The sequence below is a fragment of the Palaemon carinicauda genome, chromosome 11 (genome assembly GCF_036898095.1).
Source record: "Palaemon carinicauda isolate YSFRI2023 chromosome 11, ASM3689809v2, whole genome shotgun sequence".
In the NCBI taxonomy this organism is placed as follows: Eukaryota; Metazoa; Arthropoda; class Malacostraca; order Decapoda; family Palaemonidae; genus Palaemon; species Palaemon carinicauda.
The window spans coordinates 75,054,177-75,073,133 of record NC_090735.1 but is presented as its reverse complement, the minus strand read 5'-3'; the positions used below and the strand labels follow the sequence as shown (position 1 = coordinate 75,073,133).

Sequence of the window (18,957 nt, the reverse complement as noted above, 5' to 3'; positions counted from 1 at the left end):
CAAGTGTAAGCTAAACCCACCTGTTAGGACTAAGGCCGAAAAATATGGAATTATCCTCCCCATATCTGTAATGATGGGCTTCTGGCCAAAAGCCGAGAGTCCCACCTCAAGGACTGGATCCCCTCGGATTCTGATGACCCAAATCTTGAGAATAGTTTTGCCAAAAAGGTCAAAAACATCTTCGGGAAGGCTGAGATCATCCAATACTCCAACATATAGCTTTCAGTGCAAATACCTCCCAACTGTGATCCCTTCTCCCCTTCATCTTAGCAGGCAGTAATAACGAATGTGGAAATATCTACGCCATTTAAATAATAAAATAAAAATAAATAAATAAATTTTCATATATATGTATATGTATATGTGTATGTGTATGTATATGTATATGTATCTGGATATATATATATATATATATATATATATATATATATATATATATATATATATATATATATATATATATATATATATATATATATATATATATATATATTTACATACATACATTTATGTATATATATATATATATACATATATATATATATATATATATATATATATATATATATATATATATATATATATATATATATATATATATATATATGTATACATATATATATATATATATATATATATATATATATATATATATATATATATATATATATATATATATATATATATATATATTTATATATATATATATATATATATATATATATATATATATATATATATGTATATATATATATATATATATATATATATATATATATATATATATATATATATATATATATATATTTACATCTCTCTCTCTCTCTCTCTCTCTCTCTCTCTCTCTCTCTCTCTCTCTCTCTCTCTCTCTCTCTCTCTCTCTCTCTCTCTCTCTCTCTATATATATATATATATATATATATATATATATATATATATATATATATATATATATATATATATATATATATATATATATATATATATATATATTCATACATTTCTCAAAAAGGACAGGGAAATAAGCAGTTCTATATATCCATTTATTAAAAATCCCGACGTTTCGTGATCGTCATTACCACATATTCCAGGGCTGCAAATAGGAAGTAAATATATAACATTAAGAAACAGTAATATACAAATATATATATATATATATAAAGTGAAAATTGGTAAAGAAAAAAAAGATTAAAAATTCAAGTAAAAATATTCATAAAACAGAAGTGGAACCAACCTCGCATTAGCGCAAGTTGGTTCCACTTCTGTTTTATGAATATTTTTACTTGAATTTTTAATCTTTTTTTTTTTTTACCAATTTTCACTTTATATATATATTTGTATATTACTGTTTCTTAATGTTATATATTTACTTCCTATTTGCAGCCCTGGAATATGTGATAATGACGATCACGAAACGTCGGGATTTTTAATAAATGGATATATAGAACTACCTATTTCCCTGTCCTTTTTGAGAAATGTAAGATACTGGCTGCCGCAACCTTCTCTGATGATATATATTCATATATTTACATATATATCTATCTATATTTATATACAGTATATGTATATATACACATTTATATACATATCTACATATATATATTTATTCATAAAAATACATATATATATAAATATTTCCATATATTTATATATAAATATATATACACACATATATATATATATATATATATATATATATATATATATATATATATATATATATATATATATAAACCCAAGTGAAATAATACTCAGCAAGACAAAAGAAAGTTGGCAAAATTAAGAGAAGGTCGTGGTAATACTGAGCAGAAGAAATGGATGAAAGTGAGAGAGATTTAGATTCGAACTTGGGGAGCAATTTCCCAAGTTCGAGAGCCCTCTTTCCCGTCACAATTCTTCAACAATATGAAAAAACCACATGACTTCGACAAGACATTCTCACGTTAAGAGGGAAGACTCTTGAGAAGAACGCACCCTCACCTTCTGGAATGTGTTCTTGCGAGCAATATGTATCAGAGCGCTCAAAATGTCGTGACTCAAACTCATTCTTTTCAGATGACACTGGTGGAAAGGTTATTGTAGAAAAGGTCCTCATTAGTGTCTAGATTTTCACCAGAATTTTCATCACTCAGAGAAGCTAAGGTCATCAAAGGTCATGGGAGGGTGGTGAGCATATCCATGGAGATGGGGGGGGGGGTTTATTTGCCAAAACATCTATATTTCACTCCTAAATTGTTTGTTTGTCGGGTTTGTTGGCTTGTTTCTTTTGCGTGCTTAAGAATACTGAGAAATTATCATCAATGGAATGGAAGTTACATTCTCCCCCATTGGTACAGTGATATAACTGAATACTTCCCAGATGGTCCAATCCATACACTAACCAGGGTACAGCATTAAGACATACTGCATATAGAGGCAAAGGTGTAAACTAATCCATTCTACTAGGACTATGGCCATATTAAAACATGGAATCATCCTCCCTGTATCTGTAATGATAGGCTTTAAACTAAAAGTCGAGAGTCCTACCAGAAGGACTGGATTCCCCTGGATACTGGTGACCCAATCCTTGAGAATATTTGAGCCAAAAAGGTCTAAACCCTCTTTGGGATGGTTGAGGTTATCTAATGCTCTCACATATAGCTTTAAATGTAAATTCATTCCCAACTGTGACCTCTTTCTACAATTCATCTAAACAGTGAATATTAATGAATGAGGAAATATCCCCTTGATTTAATAAAGAAAAAAATAATAATAATAATAATAATAATAATAATAATAATAATAATAATAATAATAATAATAATAAACAGATAAAAAGTGATAAGCGAAAAATTACGCAGAGTTTGGACAGCAAAACAGAAGCAATCTTATATAATTAGAAGGCAAAGCAAAAAGGAAGTACTGTAGAAATAGATTATAAAGCAAAATTTAGTCAAAAAAAGTGAAAATTTTGGTAAGTTCAAGACCCATTTTGCCTGTCACAAGGCTTCAACACAGAAAAGATATTCCATGTTGGTGCTGATTAATTTCATCAAGGCATTCTCTCAAGTAAGAGGGAATTACAGTTTGGTGATCGGACTTCCCCTCTTAGCCGAATTGCCTCAAACTCATGTGTTCTCTGAAGCTGACAAAGCACTAGATGTTTAGCCTTTTAAAGATCAAATGGAAGCATGGCACAAAGTGGAGCGCAAGCATTACCTACGATTGTTCATACTTGACATGGCTTCTCAGTGCTCGTAGGAGCACTCAGACTGATCCTGGGAAGTCAGCTGTCTCAATTCTCGATTGCCAAGAAGCACTGAATGGTCATGTTGCGTAAGGAATTTCTGAGTAAGTGGGAAGATCTTGCGCAGTTGACTGATCTTGGAGTACGGAAAGATCTTGTCGTAAACTGGTCTCTGCGTACGGAGAGATCTTGTGTTGTGGATTGGTTTCGGAGTGTATAAAGATCTCGGATCATTGAAGGATCTGTGTGCTGTAAAATCTTGGTGTGTAGATTGAAGCGCTAGGATGAAGCAGGTGGTAAGTGCATTGTGGCTCAAATCACTGAATAACAAACTAGAGTTATTGGGTTCTTTGACTGGCCACACAGTAATACATTGGATCCCTCTCTCTACTACTGGTAATTTTTCCATTGTCTGCACATGCAACAAATAGTCTCGGCTATATTTTCCACATTCTTGTCTGTCATACACCTGACAACACTGTGACTACCAAACAAGTCTTCTTTGCTCAAGGGGTTAACTACAGCTCTGTAACTGTTCATTGACTACTTTCTTCTTAGTAAGGGTAGAAGCAACTCTTTAGCTATAGTAATTGGCTCTTCTAGGAGAAGGAAACTCCAAAATCAAACATTTGTTCTCTAGTGTTGGGTAGTGCCACAGCCTTTATACCACGGTCTTTTGATGTCTTGGGATAGAGTTTTCTTGCTTGAGGGTACACTCCGGCAAACATTTCTATCATATCTCACTTTGTCTTGTCCTTCAAAATTTTTATAGTTTATCTATGAAAGCTCTATTTTGATGCTGTTATTGTTTTTAAAATATTTCATTCTAATTGTTTATCATTTCTTTCCTGGTTTATTTATTTCCTTATTTCCTTTTCTCACTGGGCTATTTTTCCATCTTGGAGATCTTGACCTTATAGAACCCTGCTTTTCTAACTATGGTTGTAGCTTAGCTATTTATAATGATAATGATGATGATAATACTGTAATCATGTGGTAGCTGAATGAGTGAAAAACTAATCACGTGTTAGTGGAGACATAGTTAGCGGAGACTGTATACCAAGCGTATGAAGACCAATCTGGCTGCGACCAATCCTGGTGATGGCAATCACAGGAAGACGGGATATGAAGAGGACAATAATGAGATTTGTATCATCTTCACTCTCTCTCTCCTCGCTCGTGGGAACTTACTTATTCATGGTTCGAGCAAGGAGATTCAAGTACGTTCCACTTCCAGCACTGAAGACCTTCTTCAGGGCTGTTGTCTCCTTAGGAGAGGTCCTGAAGTATTCCAAGAACATGCAGGAGAAAGGAGGGGGAACAAGGCGGTACCCTTTCTTCTGAGTGATGGACAAGTGTACCTCATATCAATACACCATCCTGGGGCTCTGTACGTTCCTGATACATACTGTTCTCGGTGTATCGTAGATATCACTACCCATCCTGTTACATACGTTGCTTGCGTATTGGGGGAGGGATTGATCGAAGATACACTAACTCTGGTTGATTGGACTTCTTGAACATCAAACTCATTTTCTTCTATTCTTTGGGTTAGAAGCACCACCATTCTCAGATTCAGATGAGGGTCTTGTATTTGATCAGAGACCAGGAACTGTGTGCCGATACTGTACTTCTTTCCAGTGTGGAATAGTTTTTGGTATACATTCACTTCGGTATGAGACTGGTCACACGTAGCAAGACCAATGCATATCGATATGTCTTTCTGGTGTGGGAGTTTTCGAACACACCACTTCTCTCTCTCTCTCCTGTAAGGGAGGCCGGTGTGTTGTCAAGAAGGGAAAACTGACTGTTCCAAATGAGGCCAAGCATTGGTAACAGGCATGTAAGCCCCTGTACCATGTACCAAAACACCTTCCTAGGATGGGTTGGTTCTCTGTATCTCACAGGTCTTCTCACTCACATGCAAGGAGAGATCGGTCTTCCTGGACTTCTACGATAAAGTCTTCTACTTAGTTTTCTCCTAGAGGTCACAGCATGGAAAATCTAACAAAGATGAGAAAGAGGAGGAGGAGGACCCCGGAGTTTGCCATCTCATTCCTGGTCTAGATAATAATGTCTGGCACCATCGTTCAATTAGTTTGTTATGCATGTTGCATAAGGTTTTTCATAATTCTCTCGATCCTTTACATTCAGATCTTCCTAGACAGTATTAGCCTATTTTTGATACTAGGTATACAGTTCATTCTAATAGTCAGGCCTTCATCATCAGGCTCAATACTAAACAGTAGTCTAGAAGTTTTATTCAGCTGTGACCCACGTGTGGAATGATCATCCTAATTAGGTAATTGAATTTGTAAACTTCCAAAGTTCAAACTTCAGAATAGGTTTTTATGTTGACCAAGCTGACATAAGTTTCTTTTTATAGTTTACATAAGAAATATGTTTTAACGTTGTTACTGTTCTTAAAATATTTTATTCTAATTATTCATTACTTCTCATATAGTTTATTTATTTCCTTATTTCCTTTCCTCACTGGGTTACTATTTTTCCATATTGGAACCCTTGGCCTTATAGCATCCTACTTTATTATCTAGGGTTGTAGCTATGTTAGTAATAATAATATTAATAATATGGGGTTGTGCAGGACAATGATGATGCTCCCAAGGGGGAAAGAATCCTCAGGGGATGTTCGAAGAGACAGCACTGCCAAGTAATATGCCCTCAGCGTCTCATCTTTCCAGGATTAAAAAACATTGCAAAGGAAAAACAAGGGCAACGCCCCTCCTCTACACTCAGCGGCAGCAAAACCTCTTTCCAAGGACAGAGCATTAGCAATGGCTAAGATATGGCAACTTCCTCAAGTTCACATCGTCATAACCGCTATTAGGCCACGCAGGCAATGAAATGAACAGCAACAGACATGCTGTCCATCAGTAACTGTTATGTTGTGGATCAAGACAGGTTTGCTGAAAAAAAATATTACAGCTTGTCCAGAACAAATACATATCCTGATTATTATTATTATTATTATTATTATCATTATTATTATTATTATTATTATTATTATTATTATTATTATTATTATTATTATTATTATTATTATTATTATTATTATTACCCAAGCTACAAACCTAGTTGGAAAAGCAAGATGCTATTAGCCCAAGGGCTCCAATAGGGTAAAAGAGCCCAGTGAGGAAAAGAAATAAGAAAATAAATAAATGATGAGAACAAATTAACAATGAATCATTCTAAAACCAGTAACAACGTCAAAACAGATATGTTATATATGAAATATAAAAAGACTTATATCAGCCTGTTCAATATAAAAACATTTTCTGCAATTTTGAACTTTTGAAGTTCTACTGATTCAACTACCCAATTAGGAAGATCATTCCACAACTTGGTCACAGCTGGAATAAAACTTCTAGAATACTGTGTAGTATTGAGACTCATGATGAAGAAGGCCTGGCTATTATAATTAAGTGCCTACCTAGTGTTACAAACAGGGTGGAATTGTCCAGGAAGATCTGAATGTAAAGGATGGTCAGTTATGAAAAATCTTATGCAACATGCATAATGGACTAATTGAACGACGGTGCCAAAGATTAATATCTAGATCAGGAATAAGAAATTTAATAAATCATAAATTTCTGCCCAACAAATTAAGATGATAATCAGAAGCTGAAGACCAGACAGGAGAACAATACTCAAAACAAGGTAGAATGAAAGAATTAAAAAACTTCTTCAGAATAGATTGGTCACCAAAAATCTTGAAAGACTTTCTCTATAAGCCAATTTTTTGTGCAATTGAAGAAGACACAGACCTAATGTGTTTTTCAAAAGTAAATTTCCTGTCGAGAATCACAACTAAAATTCTAAGTCGTATAAAGATGAAGAAACATTAGCAATACCGAGATCCAGATGTTGAGGAACCACTGTCCTTGACCTACTTACAATCATACTTTGAGTTTTGTTAGGATTCAACTTCATATCCCATAATTTACACCATGCACTAATTTTAGCTAGATTTCTATTAAGGGATTCACTAATCCCAGATCTATATTCAGGGTATGGAATTGATGCAAAGACAGTAGCATCATCTGCATATGCAACAAGCTTGTTATCTAAGCCAAACCACATGTCATGTGTATATAATATGAAAAATAATGGTGCCAAGAACACTACCCCGTGGAACACCAGATATCACATTCCTATACTCAATATGGTGCCCATCAACAACAACTCTTTAAGATCTATTGCTTAAAAAATCAATAATAATGCTAAGAAACGACCCACCCACTCCCAACTGATTGAGTTTGAAAACTAGGGACCCATGATTAACACGACCAAAGGCAGCACTAAAATCAAGGCCAATCATACGAACTTCCAAGCCACAATCAAGAGATTTCTGTACAGCACTGGAGATTGTAAGAAGGGCATCACATGCTCCAAGGCCTTTGCGAAAACCAAATTGAAAACTGGGGAATAGATGATTACCTTCAGCAAACCTATTAAGACGTTTTGCCAGAAGACGTTCAAAAACATTAGATAATATAGGATTTATGGAAATTGGGCAGTAATCAGTTCGACTTGAGCTACCACAAACACATTTACATAGAGGAGTAACATTACCAATTCTCCAACTAGTGCTAAAAGTTCTTCCATTTGCTAACAGGCAGCAGTCTTTATAAAAAACAAAGGAAAAATACCATTTGGGTCTACACCTCCATAAGCATCAAGGTCCATCAACAGAACTTTAATTTCATGAGATCGAAAAGCTAAACTAGTTAGTTTAGCCTCAGGAAAACAGGAATAAGGAAGTTCGAGTTTTTCATCACTGTTTACTGTCAAAAAACATCAGCCAAAAGGGTTACCTTTTCCTTTGGACAGTGAGTGACTGAGCCATCTGGTTTAAGTAAAGGAGGCACTATTGCATCTACACCAAAGAGTGCAGATTTAAGGGTAGACCACCAATTATGTTCCTGAGTTGTACCAGAAAGGGTTTCTTTTATGGTTAAATTGCATTCCTTTTCAGTTGAGGCACAAACTCTCTGAGCAAAAGCTCTAAGCTGAGTATAGCTATTCCAGGTCAAATCTCATCTGTTACCCTTCCAAAGATGATAGGCCTCCTGCTTCTCCAAATAAGCACGTCTACAATCACCATTGAACCACGGTTTCTACTTCACTCAGTACCTTAGCACACGAGAAGGGATACGCCTATCAATTATGTTGACTCATTCAAAGGGACCAATTCAAGCACATAAGATCATGCAAAATCCCATTCCAGTCTGCTTGAGATTTCATATAAATTTTACAAGAGTATGATACATCAGGGACAGGCTGCTCAGTCTTCACTACTAATGAAATCAAGGCATGATCAGATGTCCTGACTGGAGAACCAACCTTACTGGTTATAACGCTAGGGGAGTCAGTGTATACGAGGTTCAAGCAATTTCCAGACAAGATGCTCCGCCAACACAATTGTTCAATCTCAAACATAAATGAAAATATGAAAACTAACAGATTATGAGGCAGCAGATGTCACTGAAAACATATTTCTATCAAAGGATAATTTGTATTCATGTAGGAGAAAATATAATACCACATTCTTCTGTGAAGGAGTGTGGCTATATCACAGCAATTTCTTGAGAAGGTCAAATGTCTATGAAGAAAGGGCATGCATAAATATCAGGACTCAATAAAAATTTGAACATAAATGCCACATCAGCTTAGACTAAACAGCTCTATAGATTCCTATCCATGTCAGCTTAGACTAAACAGCTCTACAGATATCTGACATCTTAAAAGGGTATACCTAATGTAAAATGTTAATCATGAAAAGATGATAAATATACTCGATATCACCATCAGTATAGAAGTATATCATCAAACAGATCAAATTCATCTTACAATACTTATTTTAATAAATAGGAATATGATGCAAGAATAAGAAAGTGCAGTACAAAGAGCATACTATACCAAATTTGAAAGATCAGAGCCGATGACTCTAATTCTTGCCAATACTCTGTTAACATTGCCATCCACAACACCAACAGCATTTCCAAAGGCAATAGAAGCGATAGCCCCACCAGTATATTTTCCAACTCCTGGGATGTTTTTAATCAAGGAATCTCTGCTGCTAGGGAAATTCCCATCCATTTCCTTTACAACCTGAAATGTATGAATACGAATTAATAACTACTTTACAACTTTAAAAAGGAAGATACTAATGACTCGAGTAATAACTGGATGTGAATGTCATATCTTCTTATCAATCTCACTGTCAAAATAATTCTCTGTCCTCTTAAACCTCTGGTGATCATGGTAGTCACAAAATTGCTGTTATGTTCATGACTTTTGGCTAAGGCAAAATTTACACACCTGAAGAGAAATTTTTTTCTGCAACTCAGTAGAGCCATACTATAACATATGAACTTTCTTGTTTAATGCATTATGTCGAGAAATTATCGCAACTGTTAATGATGTAAACAGAATATTTTTGCAATGCTTTAAAGTATTAAAATAAACAATATAAACATTATGAAAACAAGATATTTTTCTAAATATTCATAAAAATATAATTATGTTAAAATCTTTATTTCATATGAGAATGGTGTAATTATTCACAGTAAGCAATGACATCCTATGTCTACCTACTTACATTGACATTTCGTAGAGTAACTAAGAAATGAATATAGAAACAAATGGAAAATTGTATTTTCTATATAACATAAATACGAGTGACATTGTTAAATAAACTTTAGGAATTGTACAGACAAGATAATCCATTTATATTCTTACATTACTAATGTAAAGATAAAGTTTTTTTGATATCAAAATGATCATATTTTTTCATTCCTTTTGTATATAAAGTAAAAATACAAAGAATGCCATTTCAAATGGCATATAAAAAATAGCAATCGCAATTATTAACAAATTTAAAAACACGCTTGGAAAAAATCATCTACCACTAGAGAGTTATTGGGTTTTTTGACTGGCCAGACAATACTACACTGGATTCCTCTCTCTCGTTCTGGTTCATTTTATCTTTGCTGACACATACACAGAATAATCTGGTATAGTTTTTACACATTTTCCTCTCTCCTCATATACTTGAAAACACTGAAATTACCAAACAATTCTTCTTCCCTCAATAGGTTAATTACTGCACTGTCATTGTTCAGTGGCAACTTTCCTTTTGCTAAGGGTAAAAGAGACTTTTTAGCTATGGTAAAAAGCTCTTCTCCACTCCAAAGTCAAACAATTGTTCTCTAGTCTTGGGTAGTGACATAGCCTATGTGCCATGGTCTTCCACTGTCTTGAAGTAGAGATCTCTTGCTTGAGGGTACACTTGGGCACACTATTCTATCTTGTTCCTCTTCCTTTTGTTATTTTGAAGTTTTTATCCTCTAGCTATTTTGAAAGATTTATTTTAATGTTATCATTGGTTTTAAACTTCGCTTGTACTTTATTTCCTTTCCTCATTTGGCTTTTTTCCATGTTGGAGCCCTTGGGCTTATAGCATCCTGCTTTTCCAACTAAGATTGTGGCTTGCCAAGTATTATTAATAAAAATGAAAATAAAAATAAAGCTAAAAATGAAAATGAAATAAAAGTAAAATTTAATAATAATAATAAATATAATAATAATAATAATGATAATGATAATGATAATAATGATGATGATGATGATAAAGATTTAATGATAATGATAACGATGATAACGATGATAATGATAATAATAATAATAATAATAATAATAATAATAATAATAACAATAAAATTACGAGTAAAATGGGCACGAAGAGGTTATGCACTGAGCACAGCTACGCTCTCACTTTGCATTATGAATAAATAACGGAAAAGAGGACGCTTGTGATGGAAAGTTGAAAAAAGTTCTTATATAATTCATCAATAGAATACAAGGGTTTTTTCCAAAAGTAAATTGAGCAATTGTAGAACAAAGATGGGCAATACATTTCTATCTCTGTGTTACTAAATTTATGATAGTGTTCTATATAGAAATTTTCAAATATTTTTCCATTTCTATATATAAATTAAAATTAAAACAAATGCCTTTTCAGTGCCTCTATACCAACAATAGCGGATTGATTGACTGATTATGAGTTCTCTGGCATCCTAACATCTAAGGTCACTGACGCCAATATTATTTATTATAAATAAAGAAATATATAAATAAATGGTAATTCAGTTTCAAACAATAAAAGCACAAACATCCTTATAACAGTTAAATAGCTTTCAGAAGACCTGCTCCTGAAATTATTTTTAAAATACCACTAGTATGATATGACACATCATAACCGAGAATCTTGGCAAGGATGGACCTGCCATCTTCACCTCGAGCCTCAAACAGATGTCTATTTCTTTCACTACTACACGAGGGTTATTCGATCAACAAATGTCTCACTGTCAAGGGTACCAAACAGTCATCGCAATATGGTTGATATTGGGCAGTTAGTAGAAACTCATGTCAACTGCGTATGACCAATGCGAAGACGACAAAGAGACATCTCCCACTTTCGAGGCATCATATTATAGCTCCAAGGAGAGAGGAAATTTTTTATTTCTCTCATTTTAATGCCATGAAGAATATCCCAGTGCAGTTGTTATTATCATAAAATGATTTCTTGATGGTAGGTAGGAAATCATGACAAGGAATGGGATACCTTCTTTGTAGCAATTCGGATGCAGAATTCTTTGCCAGTAAATCTGCCCTCTCATTCCCAAACACACCTACCTGTGGCAGAGCCCAACAAAATCGAAGTTATACCTCTAAGCCCAATAATAAAAACCATTCTAAAATCTTTAAACTAAAGGGTTAATGGGATTAGAAACTTTTAAAGCTTTTAAGACACTCCTTTCATCACTAAAAATGGTAAAATTACCCTTCTCCTCCAACGCTATTTTCTCAATACTGTAAAGGTTAGTATGCTCTACACTTTGGCAGTAACTATAATTAGAGGGAGTGCAACTCTACAATTAAAACCATTAGTATGTACTCCAAATCCAGCGACAGCATCAGATTTGGAGCCATCAGTATATATCAAAGTCATATTCTTTTTGATATCAATAAAATATTTAAAAAAAGATATCTCAGGTAATTTCCACGGAGGGGATGATGGTATCTTGAATTGAAGCACCTTACTTCTAACTGCATCAAGACTGTTCAATACTTGTTTCACCCAAAAACAATAAGGTTGAGGAAAGTTTGGGTGCATCTCAAAGTATGTTGAGTGACTTGCAAGGCTTCCAGTCTGAAAGGCTATAAAATTGGGGAGTCTTTGCAACCTAAACCAATACCAAACAAGAAGAAAACTTTCGGTAAAGGTCTAAAGGTAACTCTCCAGCGTCAATAAGGAGCCTTGAGATAGGTGAAGTTCTAAAGGATCCTGTGGCCAATCTGATCGCAGTATAGAGTATAGAATCTAAAATCTTTAGTCGACTTGGGGTGGCTGAGGAGTATATTTCACACCCATAGCTAAAGCCTTGTATAATTCTAAAATAGTTTTAGTCTCCTCCCCATGATGTATGGGACAAATCTTTTAAAAGATTCAAAGCATCAAGATACTTTATTTTTAAAGCTTTCAGGTGAGGAACCCATATAAGCCTACAATCAAATATCAAACCTAAAAATATAGCCTCACTTACACATGGAGTCCATTAACCTTTGATGTATATATCCGGATCTGGATGTAATCCTAAATACGACAGAAATGAACAACAGTAGGTTGCTTGTTGAAAACTTGAATCCATTCACATCATCCCACTGAATAATTTTGTCAATTGAGAGTTGTAGTTTTCTCTCTATCATCAACATTCTAGATCCAGCAAATGATATAGAGAGATCATCTACAAATAGTGTTGATATTGAATGATTGATTGATTTGATGTTTTCTGGCATCCTGACATCTAAGGCCGTTGACGCCGTTATCATTTACTATGGATAAGTAGTGAAAAAATATTAATTTAAAACTATATCAGCAAAGATGCCATTTTAAAAGCTAAATAGCTTTTAAAAGACCTGCTTCTGAAATAAAACTAAAAATACCACTAGCATGGTAAGGCACATCATGTCCAAGAATCTTGCCAACAATGAACCTGCCATCCTCACCTCGTGCCCCAAAACAGGTATCTATTTCTCTCGCTACTATAAGTGGGGCATTTGGTCACCAAATACCTCACTGTCTAGTGTACCAAACAGTCATACCAATATGGCTGGTATTGTCCAGTAAGCAGAAATTAATGTCTCAACCAAGTGTGACCAGTTCAGAGGGGACAAAGAGTAGTCTCCCACTTTCGGGGCATTGTATCATACAGCCAAAGGGATATTATATTTGTTACTTCTCACATCTTATTTATAACTAAACTACCCCAATGCTGTGGCCAATTATTGGAAATCAAATTCTTGATGATGGGTAAACAATCATCTCAAAGAATGGGATACCTTCTTAGTAGCAACTTGGCTGCAGCATTCCTAGCCAATAAATATGCTTTTTCGTTTCCAGACACATCTACGAGCGTCGGAACCCAGCAAAAATTTAACTGTTATGCCTCTCACTCCAATAATAAAATGATTCTAAAATCTTTAAAACTAAGGGTTATTGGGATTAAAAACATCTAAAGCTTGAAGGACACTCCTTGCATCACTAAAAATGGAAAAATTACAGGCCTTGAACGCTATTTTCTCAATAGCAGTTAGTATGCCTAAAGTTTGGCAGTATATATGGAAGCTGATAGAGGAAGTCCAACGCCAGCATTGGATTTGGAGCCATCAGCATAAATATAAAAGTCGATCCCCTATGTTCTGCAACATGTTCCATGAAAAGAGACCCAGACTTCTAGGTCAGTAATATCCTTTTTAACTCCAATAAAACATTTACAAAAATATATCTCTGGTAATTTCCATGGATGGGTTGATGATACTTTAAATGGAAGCACCTTACTTCGAATTATATCAAGAATGTATATCATTGTTTAACCCGAAAACCATAAGCTTACCGAGATTTTGGTTGCAACTCAAAAGTATGATGTGTGCTTTACATGGCTTGCAGTCTGATAGGCTAAAGAATTAGGAAATCTTTGCAACCTAAACTAATACCAAAACAATAGAAGACTTTCCATAAAGGTCTAAAGGTAATTCTCTAGAGTCAACAAGGAGACTTGGGATAGGCGAGGTTCTTAGTGCTCCTGTGGACAATCTAATACCAGCATAATTCATTGAATCTAATATCTTTAATAGGTATGAGGTAGCTGAAGAGTATACTTCATACCCATAACTAATCTTTTGAAAATTTAGGGCCTTATGTAATTTAAAAATCTATTGTGGTCTCTTCGCCATGATGTATGGACAGAATCTTTTAAAAGATTCAAAGCCTCAAGACATTTAGCTTTTAACGCCTTTAAGTAAGGAATCCATGTAAGCCTACGATAAAAAATCAATCTTAGAAATGTAGCTTCACTTACACATGAGATCTGTTGACCTCTAATGTATATATCAGGATCAGGATGTATTCACGAATTCGACAGAAATGGACAACAGTTTTCCTTGTGAAATAAATGATTGAATGAACAATGTTAGCTACTCGTAATCCCAAATTATGAATGGTTTTAAGCATACCATATCTCTATGTAGTATCATAGTCATTTTCAAAGTAAGAAAAAAAAAGCTGTTACATGGTGCTGTTTGGAAGTAAAGACTTCACAAATAGTGGATTCAAGTCATATATACACACCAGTCGTTGAGTGCATTTTTCTAAATCCAACCTGAATAAGTGACAAAATACCTTCTTTTCAAGGTACCACATCAAATCTTGCATTGACCATCTTTTCAATGATCTTACATAAGAAAGATGTCAATACAATTGGTCGTCGATAGTTTGCTGCTAAAAACTTGTCCTTACCGTGTTTTAAAAAGTCTAAAATAATGGCTAGTTCACAAACACTTGGATAATGAATAAATGAAAGATTTGAAGTTCTCTGGCATCCTGACATCGAAGGTCATTGACGCTGATATCAGTTATTATGAATAAATATCAAAATAATATTCAATTAAAACCAGAAAAGTAAATATGGTATAAAAGTTAAATAGCATTAAGAAGACCTGCTTCTGATATAAATCTAAAAAAACCAATATCATTGTACATCATATCATGTCCAAGGATCTTGGCAAGGATGAACCTGAAACCTCACCCGGAGCCTCAAATAGATATCTATTTCTTTCTCCGCTATAAGTGGGGCATTCAGTCAAGAAAAGCCTCACTATCAAGGGTATCAAACAGTCATCGCAATATTGGTGTTGGCCAGCCAGCAAAAACTCATATGTCATACGAGTGTGACCAATGCGGATTGAATTGAATTGAATATGGGATTTAGGCATTAAGCCAAGCACTGGGGCATCAAAGGCCATTCAGCGCTATATAACTAAAATCATTCAATCATATCTGTACACTCACAACATTTAGTATCATTTTAACCTTTAATACAAATCGTAACACTTTCATACAATAAAATCTAGATGTGAAATAAATAGGGATTAAAAGGGTAAAATAAATAAATAAATTAATAAAATCAATTATAGCTCGTAATATAACCCAATACTTTGTATAAATTTTCTCAAGTTCAGGGTATTACAGTTTTCCCCCAGTATATCTCTTAACGGTTTGTCCTGGAGTAAATGTGTCCTCCTCTGGAGATTAAAAACAGGACAATCGACTAAAATATGTTTAACATCCATTGTCACTTGACAGGTATTACAAAGAGGGGCCTGTCTCCCTTCCCCACTCTTCATTAAATAATTGTGCGTTGCATGTGTATGGCCAATACGCAGCCTAGTTAAAATAATGGTATCCCTTCTACTTGTAGAATTACAAGATGACCATTTATCCACCAATGGGTGGATTTGTTTCAATTTTGTATTGGTGGTCCGTTCAGACCATCGAGCTTGCCACTTATTTTTACAGTAAAGATGAATCTCACTTCTAAGATCTTTGTAAGGAATACTCAAGGGGGATGGATTACTTAGCCCTGAAGCTTCCTTTGCTGCCTTATCTACTTGTTCATTCCCATCCACCCCAACATGGGCAGGGACCCAACAGAAGTGAACACTGATACTCTTCCTAGACTGCAGAAGTACTAACCAGTCCTGCACCTCTTGTACTAGATGATGGCCTGGCATAATTTGTTTTAATGAGAGTAAAACACTATTGGAATCCGTAAAAATTGTATAAAAACTATTTTGGTTGCCATTTTTAAAAATATGTTGGACTGCGAGAATTATTGCGTACAGCTCAGCAGTAAAAATTGAACAAGAGGATGGGAGTTTCCTTCTAATAACAATATCCCCCACCACAGCTGCACTTCCAACTCCTGCAGCCGATTTGGAGCCATCTGTAAAAACATGTTTCCCATGATGTTGAGCAGCATGATTTAAAAACTCACTTTTCATTACCCTACTAGGTAAGGTATTTTTCCCTCCTGCCGTAAAACATACTTTAACAGGTGGATTACACCAAGGAGGAGACTTGGGATATCCTACCTCTGCTATCTGTGCTGTTAACAAGCCTACTTCTCTAGCATCATTTTTCAGCTGTACTTCCAAAGGCTTAGGCACTCTAGATCTGTTAGGAGCCCGATCTAAAGGCGCCCTAACATATTTACAGTTAGGATTGTTTCTCACAGCAAGGGACCTAGCTAAAAACCTCAAACTCAACTCCTCTCTGCGAATGGAAAGGGGAGGTATGCCAGAATCAACATAGAGACTGTCAATGGGAGATGTTCTGTAAGCACCTGTGCAGATGCGAAGCCCAGCATTGTGAACAATATCAAGTTTTCCAAGTAAAGTCTTTGTAGCTGACCCATATATTTGGCATGCATAGTCTAACTTGCTCAGACACAAAGATGTATAAATTCTAAGCAAAGTTGTTCTATCAGCACCCCAATCAAAATGCGATATCACTTTCAGAATGTTCAGTGACTTCTTAACCCTGATAGATAGGTCATTTATATGGGGACCAAATGTCATTTTCTTGTCGAAAATGACTCCAAGAAACTTGACACTATCCTCATATGGCAAAATACAATCATTTAAGAAAAGGGTGGGGATCTCTTCCCTTTTACGAGTACGAGTAAAGCGAATGGCTTTGGTCTTCTGAGGAGAAAACATGAATCCGCGAGAATTTGCCCATGCGGAAGCAGCATTTATTGCAATTTGAAGATTTTGGCATGCTTGTAGTGCAGATGATCCACTACAATAAATTGCAAAGTCATCGACAAATAGTGATCCTTGTATGCCAGGAGGTATGTGACTAATGAGACTATTAATTGCAACAGCAAACAAGGTCACACTCAATACGCTGCCTTGGGGGACACCTTCTTCTTGCATGTAGGATGAAGATAGTTCTGACCCTACTCTCACTTTAATGGAGCGGTTTGATAAAAATTCTTCAATAAAAGAGAACATATGTCCTCCTATACCCCACGAGGCCAATTGCTTTAAAATACCACCCCTCCAGGTGGTGTCATATGCCTTTTCGAGGTCAAAAAAGACACCCACCACCTGGTTTTGGTTAGAAAAAGCATTTGAAATTTCCCTTGATAACATCAGCAAAGGGTCCAGAGTACTTCGGTTCTTCCTGAAACCAAACTGTCTGTTAGATAAAAGATTTTTTGATTCTAGATACCACACAAGTCTGTTGTTGATCATTCTCTCAAATAGTTTGCATATGCAACTGGTCAAGGATATGGGCCTATAACTAGATGGCAGTTCTGGGTCTTTACCAGACTTGTGGCCTGGAATTACAATTGAAGTATGCCAGGAATCAGGAGATGTATGGGAAGCCCATAGACCATTAAAGGTTTCTAATAAAAATTCCTTGGTATCCACTGGAAGATGTGATATCATTTCATACCGGATGCCATCCTCACCTGGGGCAGTTAAAGAAGAGCTGGAGATAGCATTTTGCATCTCCTCCATACTAAAAGGCAGGTTAAAAGCTGTGACCAATGCGGAGATGACAAAGAATAGTCACCCATTTTCGGGGCGTCCCATCATACCTCCAAGTGGATATAACAATCGCAATTTCTCTCATTTTATTTTCGATTAAACTATCCCAATGCTGTTGCCAATTGTTATAAATATAATTCTTAATTGCTGGTAAAAAATCATTACAGAGAATTTGATACTTTCTTGGTAGTCTTTCGGCTGCAGTACTCTTTGCCAGTAAATCTGCCTCTTCATTTTCACACAAACCTACAGGTGCTGGGACCCAGCAAAATCGAACTGTTATACCTTTTAGGCCAATAATTAAAATCCACTTTAAAATCTTAAAAACTAAGGGGTTACTAGCATTAAAAACTTCTAAAGCTGCAAGGACACTTCTTGAATCACTATAAATGGTAAAATTGTCATCCTCTTTTAACGCTATTTTCTCTATAGCGGTTAGTATGCCATATAATTAAACAGTAAATATGAAAGATTTGGAAGAAGTGCACACCTACAGTTAAAAGAACTACTACATACTACAAATCCAATGCCAACATCAGATTTGGAGCCATCCGTATGTATAAAAGTTGATTCCCTATGTTCTTCAACATATTCCATAAAAAGACACCTACCTTCTATTTTAGTCATGTTTTTTAACACCAATAAAATACTTAAAAAAGATATTTCTGGTAATTTCCACAAAGGGGTTGATGATATCTTACATGGAAGCACCTTACCTCCTTTTATATCAAGACTGTTTAATATTTGTA

General features: G+C 35.0%; 1 protein-coding gene across 3 annotated transcripts in view; it reads right to left on the bottom strand.

The window, feature by feature from the left end:
• LOC137650072 (adenine DNA glycosylase-like) overlaps window positions 1–18,957 on the bottom strand; it is a 476,996-nt gene that overhangs the window by 342,145 nt on the left and 115,894 nt on the right. For all 3 annotated transcript variants that reach the window (XM_068383131.1, XM_068383130.1, XM_068383133.1), the window contains exon 4: window positions 9,167–9,358. In XM_068383131.1, coding sequence (XP_068239232.1) covers window positions 9,167–9,358 — 192 coding nt within the window. The remainder of the gene's footprint in view (window positions 1–9,166; window positions 9,359–18,957) is intronic.